General features: G+C 52.7%; 1 protein-coding gene across 2 annotated transcripts in view; it reads right to left on the bottom strand.

The window, feature by feature from the left end:
* The window catches only part of ANK1 (ankyrin 1), a 129714-nt gene extending 112153 nt beyond the window's left edge, over nucleotides 1–17561 (bottom strand). Inside the window, exon 1 of one of the 2 annotated variants that reach the window (XM_084615183.1) lies at nucleotides 17499–17561. Coding sequence is in view for 1 of the 2 variants with exons in the window: in XM_084615182.1 (XP_084471308.1) it covers nucleotides 2791–2916 (126 nt within the window). In the remaining variant the exon portion in view is untranslated. Of the gene's footprint in view, nucleotides 1–2790; nucleotides 3247–17498 lie in introns of those variants that run through there. The other variant, XM_084615182.1, reaches the window with a different exon arrangement.
* Between the last annotated feature and the right edge of the window lie 623 nt (nucleotides 17562–18184).

Here is an 18184-nt window from a genome sequence, read left to right as displayed (position 1 = left end):
GGATTAGACACTCATATGGCTAATGAAAATATTCACCAATACATCAGAGAAGGTAAAGAAATTCTAAAGGATTTAAAACCCTCCTGGCTCCAGAGCTTAAAGCAACCTCTGAGAGGGGCTAGGAAGAAACTTCTTCATGGGACATCTGCACCTTCCTCTGAAGTATCAGATGCTGGCCGCTGTCAGAACAAGATACTGAAATAGACAAACCATTGGTCTGCCCTACTTCGTCAGTTCCTGTGTTTCCAGTTTGCCTCTCAATTACTAATGCTAACATTAATAACCATGTGTGTATCAAGACACTAAGGCACCACTGCTAGGCCCTCTACAAACACAGAACGAGACAGTCCGCACCCCAAAGACAAGTGGATACACAGACGGGTGAGCACAGGGACATCAAGAGACGATACTGGTCAGCATAACCGGCACTGGTCACAGCACATCCAATTGTCAACCGTTTTGTAGGCCTGGCTGCAGAAGTGAGTTTGAAGGATGGCAACGATGTGGCCTTGCAGAGAGATAGGCTGAAATCCAAGACTCCCAGAAAGCCCAGTACAGACTCAAAAGGCAGGAACCTGATACCCAAACAGACACTGCAAAAACCCCAAGCATGAACCAGAAACCCAGAATGACCCCAGGAGCCTCCAGCCCAGCTCCACTGAGCTGTAATCAGACACCCAGACCTGTGTCTTTGTTCACACTGCTGCTACAAGAGGCCCAATCCTGGTGATGGGGCTGATGGATGTTGTAACATCTGTTATATCAGAATCACCTGACTCCAATTCTCATTTGTACCAAGGCCTCTCTCACAGCCCTCTGGCAACGTAAACTGCACTGCCGCCTGTCTATGCACCAAGCAGTTACCACTTAAGAGGGCACAGTACCAGAGAGACACCCCCCACCGACTACAGAGCCCTTGGGTCTCCAGACTGCAAAGATCACGTCTGCTATAAAAGCCTCCATTGACCTCCTAAAAGCTAAGTGCTCCCAGCTGCCCAGGGCTGCCACTCACTGCTTGGCAGATGGACTTGCATTAAGTCCTGCACAGAGAACATCCTTGCACCTGGCCTGGTCTCCAAGGGGACCTAGTGAAGGTAACCAGGGATGCCATTCAGAGGCCTAGCACAGGACTGTAATCACAGATCCACAGGCCAACCTGTTCCCACCCGCCCGACAGGCATGCACGAGAACTACTGCCTACAGAGAGGTGCCTGGAGAGCCCTTTAACTGCCTGGGCAATGCCAGCTGCTGCAGGGAGCCTCTCCCATGATGCTCCAGTACCAGGGCTCTGCTGCTTTCTCCGAGGGGACCCTGCTCGCTGCTTCCCAGGCTGTGCAGGTCTCAAGCAGCCCATTACAAGGCTCTTTTGGAGCCACAGGATCTGACCTGCCCATGGAGCAGAGCTCTCTGCCTACACCTTGCTTGTGTTTATCTAGCGACCTGCTCCAGCTTCTCACCCCACTACCACCACCTCTCCCTGCAGCCGGGGCAGCTTGTGTCTCTCAACAAGAAGGGTGCTTTGCCCTCAGCTGGCACCTGAGGAGCCCCAGGCATTTTACCAACCTGAGCAGCCCCTGCTGAATCCATCCGGCAGGGCCGAGCGACCTGCCCCTTATAATGGGCAACGCACAGGGGAAGCCACAAGTGAGTCAGTGGCAGATGCAGAAGCAGAACCCAGGAGTCCCAATTCCCAGCAGCCTGTGCTAGCCCCTAGGCAACAACATGCTGCTCATACAGAGTGGGATGGAGGCTGCCCAGCTGGAAGGCCTTTGAAGTCAAGCAGCAGCGCAGGGGAGAGCAGGTTAGCCCAGGCTAGCCCAGGCTGCCCCTTTCATCTCAGCAGGAAAACTGTCAGGAACTGCTGCCTTTCTGGGAGCAATTATTGACAAGCTGCTAGCTATGGCTCCTCACAAGGGGGGCACAGGGATGTCTCTGAGCCCTGACCTCATGGCACAGGAACTCTCCCTAGGATTTCCCGCCTCAGTTTACCTCTCTCCTCACTGCTGCTCTCTGCGGTTGTGCAGGGTGGACACCCCAGGGCCCTGCTTTAAAAGCTCTGTGGAGCCCCCAAGGTGTCCCATTTAAATATACTTCCAAGGGGCAGCATAGTGCTCGGGCCACATTCCCTCTCCCACAGGAGGCAGGCAGCAAGCAGATTCAGGCAGGCAACTTTTCAAAGAGAAGCTGTATCCAGGCACATCTCCGGGGCTTCCGGGCATGCCTGGTGGAGGCAAAGCTAGACAGTCTGCACTGATCTATGGCCCCATGCACCCCACTGTGCCTGTGGCCAGCGGATGATGGACCCTTGGGGTGGAATTCCCCCTCCCGCCCCTCGGGTGATGTGAGAAGGAACCCAGTCAGACGTGTCACCATCCCTCCCCATCCTTTTCTCCTCGTTTTAGCCATGGGCCCCCTTTTGTTTCTGTCTGGTTGCAGAGTGCTGGCAGCACCCGGAGAGCGGGGGGAAGGTGGGAGTTGGCAGGTTATACATATAAGGCTTACATTGGGAGGGGGTGCGCGTCTCCAGCCCCCTCTGTTCTGCCAACAGATGGCAGTTTTCAGGTGCCTGCATGAAGCTACAAGCCAGAGTTTCTGCCCTGGAGATCAAATCTGTCACTGGCATATCATGAAAGCCTTGGCTTGGAATGAAACCGAATGTAAATCCCCTGAATTCTCAGGGCAAACAGCAAATACCTGCCCTTGAAAGTTGCTCTGTGTCTTGGCAAACGGCTCCCGCTGCTGACAACACAGGGATCTGTGCAGAGAGCTGCCTACCCCAGCCCCACTCACCTTTTTCTTCCGGTCCCGGGAGCGATTCCTGCGCTTGCGGTTGGATTCTTCCTTCTCCTTTTGCTCCTGCAGAGCCTGAGCCTCGATATCTTTAATCTTCTTCAGCTGCTTGGCTGCCTGAGCCATGGTGGGTCACAGCTGGAATCCTCCCCAGAGTTCACACCAGCCCTTCCTGCCAGACACCCTCCACTCCCGGACAGAGAAAGTCCCTTCACCTGGCTGGAATGCTGATGACCCAGATGAAAACACCAGTAATGACGGGACGATGAAGAGCAGACTGCAAACCTGAAAGGGCAGCTGATGCCTCCAGCTAGTTGCTAGATGAAGTCCAGGGCACCTTTATGAAGCATTAATAATCCTAAATCCAGCTGCTCCAGAGGTTCTGTGCACCATTGCAGCAGAGCCTGACTATCCTGGCACATCATTCAGAGTCCTCCTTGTGGGACAGGAGACCTGGACGGTGGTGCGCTCTCTCCCGCTCACTGTCTCTCCTGCAGCACCAGGGGAGATGCAGGCAGCTGGCTACCGGAAGGAAAATAACTCTCAGCAATTAATGCATGATGACAATAAAAAGGCAGTGAGAAGAGGAGGCTGGTGCGTTTCATCTTGACTCCTCGGCTCCCTGGAGCAGTGCATTGCAAGCACTAACATGCATATAGCCAGTCAATGGCTTTACCACTGCAATGCTGCTGATGCAGGCACATTTTCCCATCTCTCCCATTCTCTCCCTCTAAGTCACTCTGCGTGCAGCAGCAGCATCGCTCACTCTCTAGGTTACATTCTAGCTCTTTTCAAGGAGAGCGACGGGGAAATCACTGCACACGCTCAGGAGACAGGCAGCATCTCTGCTTGGAAAATAGAAGAGACTGCAAGGGATGTGCCAAGTACCAGAGCAGAGTACGGCTCAGCAGCATCCTTCTTGAGCAGCAAGGGGAGGGGAGGGATCTTGACTGTGAATGGAAGAGAGAAACCATGGTTTCTATCTGTCTTTGGCTACACAGCCTCAGAAAAGTAAACTGCAGTCCCTGGCTGGCTCCTGCCCTGCCAGGTGCCACCCAGCAGAGCACGAGCCCTGGCAATGAGTGCCGCTGGGAGCTTTCTGGGATCCCTGGGTGAGCACCAAATGGGTCACACCATTCGTACCATTCATAGATTCCAAGGCCAGGAGGGACCACTGTGACCAGCTAGTCGGACCTCCCGCACAACGCAGGCCAGAGAACTGCCCCATAATAATTCCTGCAGCAGACCTTTGAGATAAACATCCACTTGTGACTTCAAAATGGTCAGTGAGAGAGAATCCACCATGACTCTAGGGAAAATGTTCCGTGTGCAGTTTTCACCTCTGCTCACCTGCCAAAGCTCGCAGCTGCAAGCATCCCCATGTAGGGAGATGGGTCACCAAGCCAATCAGCCCCAGGACCTGGGAGCCCCTTAACTCAAGGCCTTGCAAACTTTTCCACAGTCTGGACTCACTTCTTAACAGAGAGAGTGTCTCGCGGACACCTCTGCTCCCAATCACCCGTCACTCCCCTACTCAAAGCTTCCCCATCAGCTCCCCCTTGCCTCTCTGCCGGTTCCCCCATTGCCTCCCGCTCCCTCTATCTCCCCATCATTCATGTGCCACCCACCCCACTCCTGGCCTCTGCACCCCGGGCCGCTCCAACACTACCACCTCCCCTCCTGTTCTCGTCTGCCTGCCTGCCTGCCTCTGTTCACTATCACATGGTTATGGAAGAGTTGATGGAATGGAAAGATGCATAGCTAGGAGTTTTCCAGATGGTCTCTGCACTGCATGGGTATCTAGAGTGCACTGACTGACCTCCCAAAGTCCTGCCCCAGCCTGTGCAAGGATCAATGTAAAACCTGGGATGGACCTTTTGGGGCAGCCTCTTGGGTTAGGAACATGGTGGTGACATTGCATATAGCAATGCACGCTTCAATGGTAGTCAGACACGCCAGCACTGCATACCCTGGTCTCAGTGCATACAGCTCTCCCCAACACTGCACAAACCTGCCACCGTCATACACAATTACACTGCCCGCATACCTTCCCCATCACTCATTGCCCATTCTGAGAGGAACAGTCTCACCCTACCCTAGACACAAACAACACTAAGAAGGGAAACAGTTCAAGTGTTTGGAGAGGTACCTTTCCCTGCCAAGGCCCTTGGTAAGTTTGGGTTACTGGCTGTTTCTCAGAGGTTATTTCTGTCAGTTACTCACAGCTTGCTCATGCTGGCAGGAAGTGAATCTGGGAGTCTGCAGAATGATACTGAGATTCAAACTGCATCGGCTCAGCCTTCTGTGGGGAACTTAATGCCTTGGCAGAATAGATTGTCCTGCATGGAGCTGCATCTTCTGCGAATTTCTCTTCACTTTCAGGTCCAGCTGATTCTTCCCCTCCACACATGGCGGTGGGATAAAAGCAGAAAGAGGGACCCTGCCTCAAGGGTTCTCAGAATGCAGGGGGGTTGACAGTATGAGTTAAGTGGAACTTTTAAGGGCACTTCTAGATTGTGAAGAACAGGAATGTGGCTATCAGTGTATGGAGCTTCCGGAGAACAGCTTGTGTCATTTGCGCAGTGCTCACAAGGATAAAAGATACACTTAAATCTAGATAAAGCTGTGACTCCTTCTATAGCAACACAAAGCAGTATGTACATTGCATACAACATAAAAGTTAATGAAGGCTGCAAAGTCAAGCACTTGAAAGTTAGGAAACTCCAGATGCAGTGTTGCCAGGCAACCTTAACTCTGCCCCTTGTGCGTTCATCCTATACATTGAATGAGGCAGAGATCCTGTGGGAAAAAACAGTATATGATCACGTAATTAAAGACTGCATCATAATACATATGCACATGGAGGTTGAATTAAGTTGTCTTGGATAACTGTGTATCTGGTATTTCCTAATTTTTGCATGCTTGATTTTGCAATCTGAAACAACTTTCTTTTAATATATGTCTTGTATGTAATTTCCAAGGTTTTTTAAATGAAATTCTATTATGTACAGTCATAACCACCCCCAGTCACGCATCATCAGCAGGGTTTGAATACTAAACTTTCAGTACTGCAGCACAAACTTCTACTGCTTGAGCTACAAGACCAACTAAATTAATTAGCACTGCAGCAGCAGAAGGCTGTTATCCTAGAGGTGGGAATGGCCAGCAGTGACACATGCTGTGTCCAGTTGTAAGGCAGTGCCCAGCCCCCAACCTGGTTCTCTCTTCCTTCCTAGAAATAGGGGGGCTCCTACCCCATGCGATGTGCGATGCTGGCAGGTGCCAGTTTATGCCAAGGTCCCTGTGCCTCAATGGAACACTGACAAATACATGGCTGGAATCCGTCTGGCTCACCTGGGTGTTACTATTGTTAAAATAGTGATTAGAGTTATAAGAATATGTTGAGACATTACAGAATGCTAGTGAGTGGCTGCCTGCATTGATCTCACTTGTAGCATCTCTGTCCCATATTATACGGTAATCTCTGAGCATTTTGCATTGTGAGCCTTTGTAGCTGTGTAAATCACCAGATGGGAGAGAGATGTTATTCCTATTGCAGTGTCCAGAGCAAGATGCAGGCCCTGGCCATGGCACTCAGGGTATGTCTACACTGCAGTTTAATACCCATGGCTGGCCTGTGCCAGCTGGCTAGGTCTAACAGGCTCAGGCTAAGAGGCTGTTTAATTGTGGTGTAGATGTTCGGGCTCAGGCTGTAGCCCAGGTTTCTAGGATCCTGTGAGGTGGGATGGTCCCAGAGCCAGGGCTACAGCCCAAGCCCGAAGGTCTACACTACGATGAAATAGCCCTGTAGCCCGAGCCAGCTGGCACAGGCCAGTCATGGATTTTTAATTGCAGTGTAGACAGACCCTCACAGGCCCTGCCCCATGACACTAAAAGGCAGGGATTGATTTCTCCATGATGGGCCAGGAAGCATTCAGAGAATTTTTCTGAAGATTTGTTCCTTCCACACACTCTTAAGTAACAGGCAGCATCTTCCCTTATTCCTACATGAGCCACAGAGCTCGGGGGTGAAACCACAGCCTGTGCTCTACAGGGAGCTGCTGGAATCAGCCTTCAGTCCTCAGCTAATGCTGCTGCACAGACCCACTCCCCATTGCTAGGCTAGTTAGAGACGCTCTCCAAAGCAATATTCCCCACTCCACACCCGCAGAGCAGGTCTGAGGCCCATCACAGGGAGTCCCTGTGCCTCCCAGAATGCTGGGATGGAGCGAGAAGGGGACCAGGAAGGACACAAGGGGCCAGGCTTGGGGAAAAGAGATACGGGAAAGAGGAGAGCTGTGATTTCCCAAGAGCTGTGTTCTCCGTTCCATGGCAGCACTGTTGGATTCTACCCCAGTCAGTTAGGCCAGGGGCCATGCAGAAATAAGACACAGCATTGGCACACACTTCTAAAGCTAGTCCTCAGCAGCTGTAATGACCGAGGTCTGAAACCCCTCCATGGAGCTGTCTGACCACCTAGGAACCCCACCGCGACACAAAGAAATCACGCTTTTGTCTAAGGGACGAGGTTGCACCAGCAGGGCCAGCTGAGGGGTCTCAGCCACAGGGGCCCTCAGCATGGCAGCAAACTACAATGAATGGGCTCGGTGCCCCTCTGCTTATGTCTCTGCTGCCAGATTGGCAGCGAAGCCAGTTCACCTGCAGACCTTTGCCTTCCCAGCTGTGGGTCCCCCGAGCTATCGCCGCTCTGTGGCACTAAGGACGTTGTGACATTTCACACCTTCTGGTGATGTCAATGGTCACAGGACAATGTCATCCTGATGTCATAGATGATGGATGGGGCATAAAGGCAGCAGGAGCTAGTGGGAGCTCTTGAGACTTCTCATGATTTCAGGTATAAAGCCCAAGTTCCTGGAATCAGGGGCTTGTACTAAACAGTTGGCTATCATTTCAAACAGAGTAGGTGTCTAGATCTCATGGTTGCAGAGGAAAGCTTACACACAGGAAGCAAGTACAACCAAAGGGCTCAGGAACCGGAAGGCAAAGGAAAAAAACCCCATAGTTATTACTATTAAAAACAAAGTTTGTGATTTTTAAGTCAATCTTGTGCTTTTGGGGACTGACTTACAATTTGTGAATGCTGGGGGTTAGCAATGCTGGGTCTGAGGTCCTGGAGCGGACACCTGGGACATCTCTGTTCAGGCTTTTCTTGCCACAGAACCAACGCAGTATCTTAAAAGATTAAACAGAACCACAATAAAGACAAAGAGTACTTGTGGCACCTTAGAGACTAACCAATTTATTAGAGCATAAGCTTTCGTGAGCTACAGCTCACTTCTGATGCATCTGATACATCTGATGAAGTGAGCTGTAGCTCACGAAAGCTTATGCTCTAATAAATTGGTTAGTCTCTAAGGTGCCACAAGTACTCCTTTTCTTTTTGCGAATACAGACTAACACGGCTGTTACTCTGAAACCTGACAATAAAGACAGTGGCTGCAGGGAGATGGCTATTTGTGCTAAGGGCCGGGCCAATCTAGTTATGGGCAGTTCTGAGACACTCCCCAAAGGAGAAGCCCTGGGCCCCAGAAACCCCAAACAGAGACAGGTTAAAAGGTGAGCTCCAAGCAGGAGAAATGTTGTTCTTTGCTGCCTCAAAGCTAATTTCTTGTGTTTTCATGAGACTGGCTGGCTGGGCAGTGCCCTAGGGGCTGGAAGTGCATGTGACATCACCTCAGGAGGCTGGAATCTAGGCCCCAGCATTCCCAACACACAGGGGAGAAGCCTTTGTCTATCTCCTCTCTGCGTGAACTGCCCCTGAAGGACTCCAGCAGGGAAATCGAGACCTGATCTCAGTCCTACACCACCAACAGGCAGACCCTGCATGTGCGATTAAACCGGGGGGCCAGCTTCCATCTTTGCCCCCCCAGCAGGGGCTTTACAGGGACCCTGCTCACTAACCACGGTGAAAGTGACAGATTAACCCTTCCTGGTACAGATACTTCACTGCAACTCCTGGATTCGAGCCCCTTTATCCAGTAGGCCTGGGCTCCACTCTTCAGAAGCAGTTCCCCCTCCTGGCTGCTCCCCATGTAGCCTATGCCCATTCACATGTCCCTTTCCCATGCTCTGGGGTGCAGAGGGGCACTGTGGAATGCTCTGAACCATGGGGTCTGCGTGTACTGCACCGAGAGAAGAGGGATCAAGACCTGCAGTCCCTGCACCTGTCTCCTCATTACACTTGGGCACTTCACAGACAAATGACAGGCCTCTGCCCAACCAGGAAACCTCGTCCCTGGAGCCCACTGCCCCCCTGGCTAACCCTCCCTCCACACCTGGGTGCTGCCTGGCGCCTTTCCCTACCATCAGGGCACGGGTCACAGTGTCCACAACAGGTTTCAGAGTAACAGCCGTGTTAGTCTGTATTCACAAAAAGAAAAGGAGGACTTGTGGCACCTTAGTGACTAACCAATTTATTTGAGCATGAGCTTTCGTGAGCTACAGCTCACTTCATCGGCTGTGAGGTCCACAACCTCACAGCCACTGCCCCTGGAGCAGTCCTGGCCTCTGCAAGCCAGGAACCAATTCACCAGGGTGGGTAGAGTGGAGCCTCCATAGCACCAGCCCACAGTGAAATTACCTATGCAGGGCTCAGGCTCAGAAAGGGGAAGCATCTGCATGTGACTGTAGCTACTAGCAGCTGCAGGAGCAGGATGCTGCAAAGGATGATTTAGGGTCCTTCTGAAGAAGGCAAAGCAGAGCTGATTAACCCCAGACTGATTCAGAGCCTAAGTGTGTGCTGCAAATGGGCTCTGGCACTGACCCTGCATTAGCAGCGGCCGCTTCCTGGTAACTGTTTAAATGAGAGAGAAAGAGTGAAATTGTCTCTGCAACACTCACCATCCCCTAGGCCCTGCAGCATGAAGCTGGAGCAGCAGCTGCACCAGTTAGCTGCATTCTCACTTGCTCCCATCTCCTGCTGCAGCTGCCATTAGCCTATACAGAGTCCAGGACAGGACTCCCTGAGCAGGCGGATGTTAGCAGCATCGCTGAAAGAGGACAAATGGCCCCAGTGAGGCACTTGCAAGGCTGAATTGCAGTTCCCATCCTGGGCTTCCACAGTCCCTCTCCCCATCAAATGCAAGCAGCAATTCAGAGGGTTGCATTGGTTACAGAACAGTCCCACAATGCATCATTCCACAATAACAGAAAGAGAAAGCCACCTGAGGCCAGTTCAGATGGAAACCTCTGAACGCTGGCACGAGTGCATTGGGGCTGGGCTCCTTGCACGTTCAGAGGTGGCCGGGTAAATCGGGGCCGTGGGGGGTTGTGACTGGACAAGGACAGAAATAGAATTCTGGAGACTCAGCAGGAGTCAGGGCTCAAACTGCTGAGGTCAGAAGGCTGAAACTCAAGATTTGTTCTCTGTAGCGCTTGTCCTACGTTTTTCCTTAACTGGCAAATAACCAGCAAATGATGAATGAGGCAGAAGCAGGCAGGCCGGGCGCGCTCACAGCCTCTCCTGGGGCTGGCTCATTATGCACACTCATCACATCCCAACAGCTGCAGAGCTGGCTCCCCTGCCTTGTGATATGCTCCTTGGGCTGCTCCAGAAGAAAAGCCCAATGTTCTCTCCTGGCATGGGGGAAGAAGAGCATCCTCACCCCTTAACTTGGGACAGAACGGAAAGGAGGCCCGCAGCACCAGATACCTGCTGCAGGCTCTGTACAACTGTGAGAATGGGAGCAAAGCCAAGCCAGGCTCAGCTTGATGCTTCTGCCACAGCGAGATGGCAGAGTCTCAGAGAAAGTTGCAGCAGGAGAGCTGAGAACAACCCTGGTCACAAGCTGTTTGCTGAGACTGGAAATGTCCTTAAACACTTTTTATGTTTGCGTTTTGTAAGTCTGCTGGCCTCTGGTGGCTCTTGCACCTGGCCCCTGGGGCACCAGAACTTGCTTCCTCAGTCTGTGTCACAAGAGATGTTTGTATGGGAAAGCCACCCTGCTCCTCAGCCAGTCCGCTGCTCTGCTCCCCTCTCAGCAGTCTCACCATGCTCATGCTGCAGGATCCAGAATGCTCCCGGCATTGCAATTAGTGCTATAGCAACCCGGCATGACCCGAGAGGTGCTAAGAACCTGGAGCTCCCTTACACCTTCCCAGCCCCCACCTCTGCCCAGGTCTCAGCTCCTGTGAACCTGCCTCTATCTCTTCTGTGTCCCACCAGCCTCTGGCTCTCGGCTCCCTGCCCCTTCATACTGCCCCCACCCCATCACCCGCTTGCCTCTCTGCCCATTGGCCTGTTAGAGACAGCTACTTAGCCTCCCTCTCTTCCTGTTCTTGCCATCCTACTGCCTACCTAAGGTGCCAGACACCTTCTCCCAGCACAGCCCAACAGCTTCTTCTCCAGCCCTGTCCTTCCCACTCCCCCTGCTACATTCAGTGCTGACAGGTCTCTTCCCCAATTCCCATGACTCCAAGAGCTCCTGATTCTCACCCCCACCATGCTGTCTTCTTCCTGAGGGCCTCTCCACTCAGTCAGAGGCCCTTCCCTCTTCACTCTCTGCCTTGGCAGCTTTATGCATGCCTCCGGCACCAGCAACCAGCTCTGTATAGCTAACATCAAACCCTGCCTCTCAGCCCAGCCTGAGACGAGTGGGGCTGTTTGGTGCATCAATGTGACAGAGGTACAGAGAATAGGCACTGGGACAGGGAAGGTCTTATTCACCCTCTCATGATAGACGAATAACAGGGACAGCTAATGCACTTAACACTGAACTTTGAAGGCAGCACATTTAAAACAGATGAAAGGAAGCATTTTAAACTCAGCAGTTACTCTGTGGATCTCATTGCCAGAAAATACCATGGAGGCCAGAGCTCTGTAGGTTCAAGAGCAGATTGGATGTTCACATGGACAATGAGATCACCTGGGGGGACATAACGGGATATTTTATAGAACAGATAAAACGCCTCTTGTTTCAGGGCAGGATTAAGCCACTAAGTGGGGTTACTGACTGTATGGGCAGGTTCCACCAGCATTCAGAGCATGGGGCATCTTGCACCTGCTCCTCGCCACAGTTAGAAACAAGACCAGCCTGGATGCATCCCTGGTCTGACTGGGATAGCAGCTCCTATATGCGTGCACCTCTGCCCTCTCTCCAGTGTCTCACCTGTAGAGGCCACTGGCCACCTCTTCCTTCGATGCTCAGCTTCCATCGCACTGTCCAAGGGAGAATAAAACATTAACCAAAATAGAAAACAGGAAAGAATTAAACAAATTAAAAGAGAGTTAAAATAGAGCCAGACAAGGGGAACCTCACACACACGCGCGTGTAAGGGCCTAACACGCGGGTACACATGGGATGAGGCCTATAAGCCAATATGAGCTAATGTACTGAAAGGCAAAGGGTAATAAAAATCAATGGGAAGAACAGGCATGGAAAGGGGAGAAAGAAGCACTGGAGCAGCTGGAAGCCTGACTGAGAAGTTCCAGGAACACAGCCACAGCTCGCAGGGCACCACCCCACACACCACCAGCTGAGCAAGGGGCGCAGGTCAAGGAGCTGTCCCCTGACCAGCAGCGTCATCAGAACCCTACCTACTTCTGTCACTGCACCCACCTCTACTGGTGGGGAGAGGAGCTTTCGCGCTGCACAGCGCTCTCCTTCAGACGCCTGCTCCCCTGGGGGAGCCAGAGAGAGAGCAGTGGAACCAGCAGCCGGAGGAGCCCACACTCTCAGAACCATGATGTCAGTGGAACAGTTAACTGCACCCGTTAGTGACCCGGGCTGGGGGATTGAGAGCAGCAGCTTGGGTGCATACGGTGGGGAAGAGGGAGGCAACAGGGATCAACACCCTCGCTAGTGCTGATGGAAAGGGGGAGTAGGGGCAGGGCACAAGGGGGCATGTGAGGTCAGTTGCAAAGACTATTTTTAAACCATATTTAGACCATATTTAAATTGTAGGTTCCTCCAGGCTGGAGCCACGTTTCCCTGTGCATTAGTGCCACATGGTGCCTTGTTGGGCCTACGGCACTGCTGGAATAAAAACGACAAACCACCCGTGCTCCTGGCCTGCCCCAAAAGCAGATGTCAAGACTCCCATGGAGCCAAGCCTAGGCTGGCATCTAGTGAGGCCCCAGGTAGAGACAGAGAATGCACCAGCTAACGGCAGTGCACAGACTCTGGCACTGGCCCTGCCCTTTTGGGAGATGCTGGGAAGGTGGAGCATGCTCTCCCTGATCTGTCTGGCTCTACAGGGCCACGGTACCTCCTGCACCTGGGGCAGGACTGTCACCTCATGAGCCCAAGGAGGCCTCACTCTTCAGGCACTCTTCAGCTGTTGTGCCTGGTCCTTGTGTGGCAAAATGGGAGCGAGAGGGGCTCCTCGTGCTCCCGCAAAGACCTCCTGCCCCTGGGGCCCGGCCCAGTTGGGCCCCTCCCCGAAAAGATTCCCCCCAACCCCACCCAGGCCCAGTCAGGCTCCTCCCCAAAGAGGCCCACACTGCAGCTGGGCCCAGGACCAGACTCAAACCCAGGTGGCCCCTCCCCCCAGACTCCCCTCGGGGGGCACAGACCCAGTCAGGCTCTTCGCTGTTAAATGAAGAGGAGAAATATCTCAAGGCCCAGTGTCCCCCTTGCAGGCTGATTTGTCAGCGCTGAGGACAGAGTATCAACCTCATTCCCCTGCTGGATCACAGCTGTGGGTAGAGGGACTATGGGGCCATGTAGGCAGCCTGTCTCCCTCCCTGACCCTCACCTGCTCTGGGGGCAGGGACCGTATCCTTCCCTTGTGCGATGTGCCCGGCCTTGCGTGCGAGAGCAGAGACACTGTCCCGACAGTGCCGCGCCACCCTCTCCCTCCAGGCGCTTCCTGGAGGCCGCGTTCCCCGTGACCCTACGCGTTCCCTGACACAAGCCCAAGCCCCGGGGGCACGCTCGCTGTGGTGACGCCTGCTCACCTCGGGGCTCAGGATCCGTGCCCCTACGCAGCCGCGAGACCTCCCTGTCCACCTCCTCCTGGCCAGCCATTGCACAGGAGGAGAGGCTGGACGTGGAGGTGCTCTGCGACTGCGGGGCCGACTTCGCTGCTCCCTTCACTCATGCGTCTGGGCCGAGCGCCTCTAGGCCGCGGCCGCTGGCTCCCTAGACACCTTGTGGGAGCAGTGGGTGCTCCTGATTTGCCCACGGACCGCATGCCTGTCCCTCTTTTTCCTCCGTTGTCCCTTGAACTCGCTTGAGCACCAGGTTCAATAGTTCCTCCCCTTCAGCTGGGGGAGGGCCCTTGAGATGTGGGCAGGCTTGTGCCCTCCCCCTCCTGGATGTCAATGGGGTCTGGGCTCAGTGTCAGAAAACAAACTGTGAAGCTAAGAGGCTGCAAAGTGGCAGGCAACAGGCCACGGGCGACGCTTTCTGTCCCGCCTGCCCTATTCTCCTGCGGCCAGACAGTCCCAGTCCCACGGGGGGCTGCTGGGCTTGGAAATGGGCCGTCAGACGTTCCCTCACACAAGCCCCAGAAGGACAGTGAGGCTCCCACAGCCACCGCATCGCACGGGCTCAGCCCACGCCAGTATCCGCCAGCGAAGCCACGGCGGCCTGGAACAGCCATTCTGCTGGGGAACGGGCCCCTCGTGGGCACAGTGGGCTGGAGCCCCAGGTGAGGAAATTGGTCGAGTGTTCACAGCTTAGCCCCTCTCAGGTAGAGCTGGGTGGGGTTTCAAGTATGCACACCCACAGCACTTTGCGCCCCCCACCCCAGTGCTTTCGGTCCAACGAGCCCACGCACGCCCTGCCCTCCTCCCCAGGGCTTCGGGTCCAACAGGCCCACACACGCACCCCCACCCGCCTCCACAGTGCTCCAGGTCCAATGGGCCTACGCACACGCCCGCCACAATGCTCCAGGTCCAAGAGCCCTGCACATGCGCCCCCACCTCAGTGCTCCAGGTCCAATGGCCCCACACACACGTGTGCCCCCACAGCACTCGAGGTCCAACAGGCCCGTGCAAGCATGTCCCCACAGCACTCTGGGTCCACACGCAGTCCCACAGTGCTCCAGGTTCGACAAGCATGTGCCCCCATAGCGCTCTGGGTCCAACAGGCCGGTGCTGTAGACTTTGGAGGCCAGTGGTGCATTTGTAGATGGCTCTTTTGGGTCACTGAAACTGAAGTGTATTTCTGGAACATCAGGTTTGCATTTTCACACCAAGACTCAAGTGTCTGTTGTTTGGTGTATGTCTCCATGTCACTGGACAGGGCATTTCCAGACTCTCTGATGCTGAGGGATTATGAAATGCGACATCCCAGACACGAAGTAGTGGATAACTAAAATTGTGTTTCTTTTGTGCTCCAGCCTCCTGGTCTGGGAGAAGTGGGCCACAGGGGCTACTGTATGTGAGGGAAGAGGAACCTCCACATCCTTACTACAGCATCTTGGCAAGGATTGAGGAGTGAAAGGGGGTTGGACTTGCAAAGTGTGCTTCCTAGGAGCTCTGTCAGTCAGCTCACTCTCCTCCACTCTGCCCTGCCCCAGTGATTCTTCTGCTCAGAAGGTATTTAGACTGATGAAAAGCAGGGTAGAGCAAGGACTTAAGCAGTGGATGGCTCATAGCTTTTTACTGCTTGCTGTGACACAGAGACCTTTTGGCAAAGGACCCCCTGTTCTTTGCAAACAACTCTCACCTCATAAAGAATACCATGTAAGTATACCTACAGAAAGCTAATCACTTGTCAAGCTTGACAATTGTGAGATGTATGTACAGGTAATATTTCAGGAATAATGTATTTACATTGAGAGTATGGTACATGGATTTGAAAGTAAAAAGTAAAGATTAGTCACCTGGAGGTTTCAGTAATGGGACATTCAGGCAAAGGGCGCTGTCACTTGGCCCTGTCTGGCCTGTGATGCAGAGCAGGGCACAGCTGTTTGGTCTGGGACACTACAAAAACTTTGAATGGGAAAGCAATAGAGGCAACAACAAACCATGTCAAAACCATGTGAAGTAAAAAAGAAAATGTACAAATAGGACAGGTGTTTGCCACATCTATAATCAAAAACAAAGACTATTTTCAGTGTAACAGTGCAGGGAATGACGCTGCAACTAGTCACAGAGGAGACCCTGGGAGGAGCAGGGGGGCATTCATGAATGCTTGGATCCTAGTTAGTCTGAACCCAACCAGCTCTTCAAGAGACTGAACTTTTGGGGAAAAAGATCTACTCCATTAGACAAGAAAAGTAACCATCAATAAGTGTCCACCCAGGTTTGCGTGTTAGGTTTTGTTTTGTATAGTAACCACTTGCTTCCACCACTCTAGTTCTTCTAGTTAATCATTTTTCTTTCTTAAATAAACTTATTTTTGCTGTATCATAAGTGCTCACAAAGCGCTGTGGAGTTTAAGGTAGAACTGGTAAGTTGGGGTACACTGCACTTTTGGGTGCAGAGGATCTGGAAATTTTGTGAGAAGCAGTGCCAGGGGCTGGATACCACAGGCAAGGGGGCTCAGGGATCAGGGTGCACCTGTTGTTAACCTACAAGGCATAAGAGGAGATTACTTGAGTGGCCAAAGGGCTGGAGTCCACTACTCCCAGGGACTGTAGCATTCTTCTTTGCTCTTTCTGCTCAGCACTGCCTCTCTGCTTCTTACAGCCTCTATCCCAGGCCCTCTCACAGGAGCCTAACCTACTCGCTGTGGTTCTCTCCAGCCTGCCTCAGCACCAGCCCTTCTCAGAGAGCACTCACCTTGTCCCAATCTCCTGAGTCTCCCCCTCACAGAGTTCTCATCCCTCTCTATGTAGTTCTTTCTGACCCTTTCACAGCTGGGATCTGTAACTGAGTGCAGATCAGGATCAACTGGGTTTAACTGCAGGGTCACAGGCAAGGCTGAGCGCATCTCCCCTTAAAGAGTCAGCCAGACTGGGATGGATGGTCTTGAATGGATACAGTCAGACAAGGGAGTAAAAAGAAACAGACAAAAATGAGAAAGCCCAACTTGTGCTGCCACATACACTGATTTCCTCTGTGGACAAGAGCTCCTCTACTGGAAGAGGAAGAGGAGGAAGAAATTGTGCGGTGTGTGTTCAAGCTGCTGGGCAAATATTTAGTTAATTTTGCAACTTGTGAAAGGGAAGCTGTAGCCTTAGCACTACCTTGCCTGGTAGGGAGCTAACTCTTTCAATTAAATTGCTAGGGTGCCCTGTGTCAGGGCAAGAGGCTTTTACATTCTAGAGCTCAATTTCAAGCTGTTATTTTTAGCCTAAATCATTCTGGCTGACATGTTCTGAAGATAAAAGATAAAAGATGCTGCAGGCCAAACCTTAGCTGCTGTACGCTTAGCCGGCCTCCATCTGTCAGCATTGCCCAATTACTGCAGTGGCAGGACCTTGGTGAGGAGCTCTCTCCCTGAGTTGGGAACCTAATTAAGATGGTTCTATTCTTTTTAGCCTTTCCATAATTATCTCACTGGTGAGATTTGAGATCTGTCAGCCCCCTTTCAGATCATTCTTCCTTTCTATTAGCCTCTTTCACACTATTGATATCCTGGGTGGAAGTTCATACCTTGCTGCAGAGTTGCACTGCAGCTCCTCCCTGCATATTGAAAGAGTTGGGTGGTGATGGGTTTGGTCCACTTGGTATCAAAGTGATTGAGAGAAAACCTACTGACATCAAAGACCATCCACAGAGTGCATGTTTTAAATGCACAGCAATACACAGACTGCAGTTGCCTCTGATCAGGCCAATGCAGCAAGATACTTACAGTCTTTTACTTTGTTGCTGTCCAGTTTCAGCTCCAATGCAGCTCTGGGTCCTGTGTGCAGCTCTGAAAAGCCTCCCTGATCTTCCTCTCACTGAAGGGTTTAATAATAGTTTGTACAATAAGATTCTAAAAGAAAAGGTCACCTGACAGAATCATAGAAATGTGGGATTGGAAGGTACCTCAGCAGGTCATTTAGGCCTGTCCCCTGCACTGAGGCAGGACTAACTGTTATCTTCTAGACCATCCCTGACAGGTATTTGTCTAACCCAGTGGTTCCCAAACTTTAACAGCCCACAAGCCCCTTTCACTAAATTGTGAAATCTCATGAACCACCTCCTAAAAATGCATATTTCTAGGGATTTAAGTTTAAATTTCCTCTGCACTCTGTGGGGCTCCTCCTGCTGGACCCTGTTGACCGCCCCGGTCAGCTGAGCTCCACTGAGCTTGGGCTGCAGGTCCTGCTGACCGCTGGGGCTCAAGCTGCCAGCCCCAACTGCCTGGCCCTGCTCTCCCTGGGGCTCGGGCTGCCAGCCCCGCAGGGAGAGCTGGGGTTTGGGCGGGCGGCTCCCATGCTGACGGGGGCAGGGCTAGGGCTGCCAGCCCCAACTGCCCTGCTCCGCTCTCCCTAGGACTTGGGCTGTCTGCCCTGCAACTGTCTGCCCTGCCCTGCTGCCTCCAATGCCCGG

Source organism: Lepidochelys olivacea, assembly GCF_965140295.1.
Source record: "Lepidochelys olivacea isolate rLepOli2 genome assembly, chromosome: 26".
Classification (NCBI taxonomy): Eukaryota; Metazoa; Chordata; order Testudines; family Cheloniidae; genus Lepidochelys; species Lepidochelys olivacea.
The sequence above is the reverse complement of the archived record's forward strand: the minus strand, read 5'-3'. Positions and strand labels throughout refer to the sequence as shown.